This window comes from Pygoscelis adeliae, unplaced genomic scaffold (genome assembly GCF_000699105.1).
Source record: "Pygoscelis adeliae isolate BGI_AS28 unplaced genomic scaffold, ASM69910v1 Scaffold173, whole genome shotgun sequence".
NCBI lineage: Eukaryota > Metazoa > Chordata > Aves > Sphenisciformes > Spheniscidae > Pygoscelis > Pygoscelis adeliae.
In genome coordinates, this window is record NW_008824409.1 from 882,973 (window position 1) to 889,488 (window position 6,516).

The following is a 6,516-nucleotide window of genomic DNA, read 5'->3' on the forward strand; positions in this document are numbered from 1 at the left end:
GTCCTGCGTGGGGGCCGACGCTGCCGGGGGTCCGGTGTGCTGTGCCGCCTTCCTGCGGGGCGGGCTGCCGGTGTTCCCGCTGGCGGTAAGGCAGAGTAGAAGGGGAGCGCGGAGCTTGGAGCTGCTGTGAGAGGCTGCAGGAGTGGCAGGGAAGGGCTCTGCCGTCGCCGGGGGAGTTTGTCAAGGGTCGCGTTGCTTAACGAGTCCGTGTGCTTCCAGGGAGTTGAGTTTGGGGGGTGTGAGGGCGGGCTGATTTCACGCAAGGCGATTGGGTTCGCGAATAACACGGCTGCTTGTAGATCCAACGAAGGAAGCAGAGGACCGTTCATATGTTTGTTTAAATTTTTACGTTGTCTGACCGGCTCTAGTTTTAGTGTTTTAGTGGAGTGTCAGCCTGCACTGGTGTCCTGTTATTTCTGCATTGTCATCACCCTCTCGTTCAACTTCAAGAACCAGCTCAAACTACTCTTGACAATAACCTCTCACTTAGCCAGAGTATTCTGTGTTTCAGCAATTCCTTGAGTAAAATATTACTTACTCTGCATGGACTGCAAATGGTGGGTGATGCTGAATATTAAGGTATTCATTCTGACTCATTTTTAGGAGGGAAAGAAAAGTTACCGATAAAGACTTTATTTATGAAGTGGTATGTAGTAATGGATATAAAGTATTCGTATATAGTGCTGGCTCTGAAAGAGATTTTAGAGCGTAGTGGTCAAAAATGGACTTCCAGTACAGTACACTTAGGGAAAAGAAGGGAATGGCTTGTAACCCTTGAACATATAACCGACAGGTTGAAAATAAAGAGTTGATTTTTGTATATAAATTTTTAAATCTTAATTTTTTTTTTTTAGTGAGACTAGTAGTAAATTTCTTCATTTTCTCATGCATAACTTCCAGAAAGGATGCTTAAGAAGGCAGGGAACAGAACCTGAATAGCGTTCCAGAGTTAGAGAAAAAATACCTTGAAGTGTGGTGATGTGGGGATTGGTTTTTGTTGCCTTTGGTTTGGTTTGGGTTTTTTTGGAGAGGATTAGCTTGAACTGACTTATAAAAATAAATTTTAAAATGTAGGTGGCTTGCTGATAGGTCAGAAACTGTCTTGGGAGGGGATAGGAAAGCTTTCTTCTAAGGTTTCTTAAATAAAAGATAAGGTACACTTAGTAATTAAGGCACCTGTTTGGGTTGTTCTACTGTAAAAAGGTGCTTATTTGCTATCTCTCAATGTCATCAGAGAGAGAGAGAAGGCACAGTTTTAGAAGAAATGCTTTAGTTCTAATTAAGGCATTTGGCTGCCTTTTTTCACCAATTGATGAAATCAGTCATCTTTCACAAGCACAATCATCAGGCATTGCTATCTTGCAAAAATTTCATGAGACTACTAATCTAAACATTTTCTTTTTTACTGCGCTTACATTTTTGGGTTGTAGCAGCAAATCATAAATTTATGCTAAGGTTATTTAGCAGGATATGGAGAGACCTGATTAATTTTTTTCACGTTTCTAGACTTAGTTATGGTTGTTCATAGCATACATGACAACTTAAGCTAGCTGCAGTCACAGCTATAGAAAGATATTCTTTGCTTACAAGGAATATGCCTATATGTTATTTGAGCTGCTTAGATGTTACTAAGTGTCATCCTTTTTTGCCATGTAGAAGTCTAGTGGAAACCACTTTAGCAAGATGCAAACAAATTGCGTTGTCCTGTCATTGTGAGTAGCCTTTTTTATAAGATTGTACCTGGTATAGTTATCTTCAATAGATTATTGTGCAAATCAGTAATGTGAGGCAAGCAGTAGGTATAGAGAGAACTACAGATTGTTGTGGAAAATCTGGATTTAGAGAAAATCCTATTATTCAGAGATGCATTCTCTAAGCTTATGAACCTGGATGTCTTCAATTTGATGTACAAAAAGAAAAGCCTTTCCTGGTTAAATATGCGCTATGGTCTCTTGTTTTCAGTACAACCTTTGTCAGGGTTTCATGCCCCATTGTCTTGGCCATCTGTAGTAATTGATTTTCACTTGAACCATTCAGAGCCTGGTTTCTGCAGCCACCTGTCATCTTGGATTTTGCAGAAGTGGCCTACCTCTTAGATTACCCATCACAGTGTATTAATTACAGTACCTAAGATTACTTAAACACGTAAAGCCTTTCTTCCAAGGATTTGATTCAGAATCTTTAGATTCTTCATCTCCTGTAAACAGCAAAACATAATCCAAGCAGTTCCTTTTTTTCCTCTGAATGATAACAGATATCATAGATGTCCTTTCAAGAGAAAAAAAAATCCTTCCCTGACATCTCACCAGTTTGTGAACGTACCGTCTTGATACAATAGCACATCAATAGATTGTCTGTATGGTTTAATTTTGAAATATCAGATGCCTTTAACTGATGAGTTTCATCAGTTATTTGATGTTTCAAGGGAATAATTGGTGATACTTGTTTTATCGTCCTGGACTTTGGTTCTTCTCCTTTGCTGCGTATATGTAAATCAAAATCTGATAGTAATAGATTTGTTTTTTCCCTCATGGTTTTACTTTTGGAGTTCCATTATGAGCTGTAACCTGATACTAAGTTGACATATTTTTCTTAATCATACACTAAGATTATTTACAGTGACTACTATGCAGCACAATTTTGTGCTTATAAAACAGTCGTTCTTACGAGGTGCAGCTAATGGATAAAGATACTGCCCTCTTACAGCTTGGAGCATTAGACCTGATCTGTGACCTATAATTTCCTGGGTTTGAGTCCATTGTGGTTTTTTTTCCTAAAAATCACATGGGTTTTAAACACCTAGTTTTAAACTTTAAAGTGAGAGAGAATGTGTATTTGAGCTCATATGTAGGCTGATGCCTGTTACACCCATCCCGGACATACTTGTCTCTACCTCCAGATGAGGATGTGGGGGAGGTGGGGCAGGGAGAATCCTGAGGGATGAGCCGGCAGATGAGATTATCAGAACTGCTAGCCACAGCCCTCTGTTTGAAAGAACTGTGAAAAATCTAATCTTAACAAGGTATGTCATGTTTCCTGTATGGGGAATTCGTCTGGGATGCGCTTCAGTAGCTCACTTTGGGAAGTATTTAGATGTATGTTCAACAGATTAATATTGAATTGGGCTCATAATACAAAACACATTTTATAGTTCATAGGCACATTTCATATTCCTCTGATCATGCTCCATCTGATAAGTATGTAACTCAGCAAAAACGAAGGAGGAGGTATATTTTTTTTTACAACTTCAGTGAGTTAAACCAGCTTGTGGAAAGCTCTAGTGTTGTCCCAACTGACAAAAGGGAGGAGGGCAAATTGCACCTCTAGAAGCAAGACCAAACAGAAGAGTCAGTAATTAAATTAGCTCGTACACCAGTAAATGTATGTCTTTGAAGAAAAAAGTTTAGTTCACGTTCTTTCTTGCTTTGCAAGACTGCCAAATCAAGAGTCTTTAGAAAATGAAGCCATAAGAAATGCTTATCTCGGATGAGAACAGACCTATAAGCAAAACCAAAAATTAATAATAGAGCTGTTTCTGCCTAAACTCAACAAGTGAGGCATATAAAAATTAACCATGTTGATACATTAAGAAGTTCTGAAAGAGGTTAACTGAATGAGTTTATTAGAAATGAGAATAGGAAACAGAAATAGTTCATAGGTGGTGCTTTACAAATATCAGTTGCATACATAGCGACTTTACTGTAATTTCTACACCAACATGGTTCTTTGTTATTTAACTACATAAATCATAACATTTCCTTATTGCTTGCTATTAAAAAGAATTGAAAGGCTTCAAGAAAGGTAGCATGTTTGCCTTCAAATTATCTTCAGGTGCTAATGCTGAACAAGGCCATGCAGCCTTATCTCTTGGTATCAGATATGTTTCCAGTTGCAACAGAAGAAAGATTAACCTTGGCACACCCTGTGGCAAAACTAGTGTTGAATGGAATGAGATAGTGATGGTGATTCTCTGAATTTAGTATGTTTCACAATGTGATATGCATCTTTGCATTTAAGACTCTTCTTTGCATTTGAGAATCATTTAGCAAATGAATGAGTGTTAGTGGTCATACCTACTGTTCACAATAGGATTTCTTTTCCGGCGTATTTAAATCTTGCTTTAGAAATGAATATGTAAAAAGAGAGAAGCAGAGTCTTGCTCGCTTTTTCATCCTTGTTTAACTTATTTAATGCTTGTATTAAGTTTTACCGCTAGATATTTCCTGATTTCAGCACCTTCCTATTTTATCTATATACCAGTTTTTCTTTTATAAGCTGTTCTATCATTTAAACTTTCCCCTAAGCCAGAAGATCATCAGCCTTTCTTAATAAGGTTTTTGGCAACAGTATTCATGCTTGACTTTTAATGCCTTTCTAAAGTTAAGCGTAATTGTACTGAGGTAGAATCTGTTAAGGAAGGAAGGAAGCAAGCAAGCACTGAATGTTTTAGAAAAATCAAAATCTTCCTGGCAGCACATCCTTAACTGTCAGCACTAAAAAGTATCTTAATTGTAGTCATTATTCGAAGATATAACTGAGATAAACTTTATTTGTCCATGAGATTTCTGACTAGTTAGGTGGGTTGTGCTATTAATGTAGTTTTGATTAGTACTGGCAGTCTGCTGATGCTCAAAGTTTTTAGGTCACATAGTCTGAGAAAAATGTGTTCCGAGCATCTAGCTCAAGATGTAAAAAGCATAGAGTGTAGGGGAGACAATTATTTCTAAATCCAGATTTAGTGCTAAATATTATTGTATTTCTGTGCATATTGCTGCCTTTAGCAGAATAACTGCTTGCTCAGTATATGTAAATGATGTCAGCTTTTTAGATATCCATGTTAGAGCGCACAGCTTTGAGCCAAGAGCTTGGTGGTGTGGATTCTGAGTGTGTCCGTTCTGGAAAAGTATTTGAGCAGAAGTCTTCAGGCTAGTTTTGACCTCAATTAAGATAATTAACTGGAAATAAATTTCTGACATTTCAACTAGTGTATTAATGCAATTCTTGGGGAGAATGTTAAATGGGATTAGGGAGGTGTAGGTATTTGGTCCTACTCTTGAGTCCTGCGGGAATCCTGTACCTGATTCTGGTATCCACAATTCAAGGTCACTTCAAAAATTGGAGAACTCAGAGGGTAGTCACAAGATGAAATGTGATTTGGTGGAAGGTTACAAAGAGCAAAACTGTTTTTTGGCAAGGAGTTTAAGGAGTGACTTCTCAGTCCAGAAGTACATACATGGAAACGAGAAATCTAATAGTGAAGCCTGTTCAGTCTAGCAAAGGTATTGTGAGATCCAGCTGGTAAATTGTGAAACTATAGTTGTCCAGGCTAGAAAGTACACATTTTTAACAGCGACAGTAATTAGTTATTGGAGTGGCTTGCACAAAATGGTTAGGTTTCACCACTGCTTTCTAAAGATTAAATTTCACTGTAAATAAATTGAGTCCTATGTATGTTTTAAACGAAGATCAGGCTAAGTATTCAATGTGATTCTTTTGAGCCTCGGTCTCTATAGAGATTGAAGTGGAAATGTTTGAGACTGGAATACATCATTTAAATGTTTTGGGCAATATTTTTCAAATTCTTTGAAAATACATGTGCATTTTGAGTCTTCTGTCTCCACGAATGCTGGATTGTAGATATGCTTTAGGGTTAATTCTTAATGAGGAAGGAATATGATTGTGAGCTACACTGACTTTTCATTGGTATGCTGAACCAGGTGATTGAAAATTTAAGAGCAAGTTATTAGGCTTCCTCCAAAATTCCATGGTACTTGTAACTTGGACTAAACATTGGTGTGGGAGAGTGGTGGTAAATAAATGCAGCCTTCACTGTACCTCAGCAATGTTGTCTTTTAAAAGGTATCCTTGTAAAAAGGAGCAGGTATGGAAAAAGTCTAGGACTTACGGACAAGGAAGGAAAAACTTGATAGAGAGAATAATGTAATGCAAACCCAGAACTGGGTAAAGATACAAACACCTATGTGGTTAATCAGCACTTTTGTGTTGGATACGCAGATGACTGGAGCATTTGCTTTGAGTATCCTTACAAAGAGTGGCAAAATTTGTATGGAACACCTATGGGGTTGAAATGCGAGGTTATGTGACTATACTGAATAGAGAGGAAAACTGAGTTTCAGCTGCTGTTCTGGTAAACGTTAACACCTGTTTGTATAAAATATATCTACAAGAGAGAAAACTGAGACCTTATTAGAATATAGATTTGTCTGGCATTTGTGGTATTCACCAGAAACTTGGGAAATGGCTTCAAAATACCCACACTGGTTGTGTCAGTGAAGATTCAAACTTGCTCAAAGCTTGTAGAAACCTAACTAGTTAGCAGAGGAAGTAGCATAGCTGGGACAGCACAGTCTGTTAATATTCAAGCTAGCAAGCTTAAAGCTAGTTCAGTTATGTCTGTGCAAACTGTAGCCACACCTTTGAACTGTCTAGATCACATTTGAAATGCAATTTATTATTCTTATCTTACAATAAACCAAAAATGTTTCTTTTAGAAAA

At 37.8% G+C, this 6,516-nt stretch overlaps 1 protein-coding gene across 1 annotated transcript in view; it reads left to right on the forward strand.

The window, feature by feature from the left end:
• Nucleotides 1-5,842: 5,842 nt before the first annotated feature.
• Nucleotides 5,843-6,516, forward strand: part of KCTD5 (potassium channel tetramerization domain containing 5) — a 30,678-nt gene continuing 30,004 nt past the window's right edge. The window contains exon 1 of the mRNA XM_009320528.1: nucleotides 5,843-5,881. Coding sequence (XP_009318803.1) covers nucleotides 5,843-5,881 — 39 coding nt within the window. The remainder of the gene's footprint in view (nucleotides 5,882-6,516) is intronic.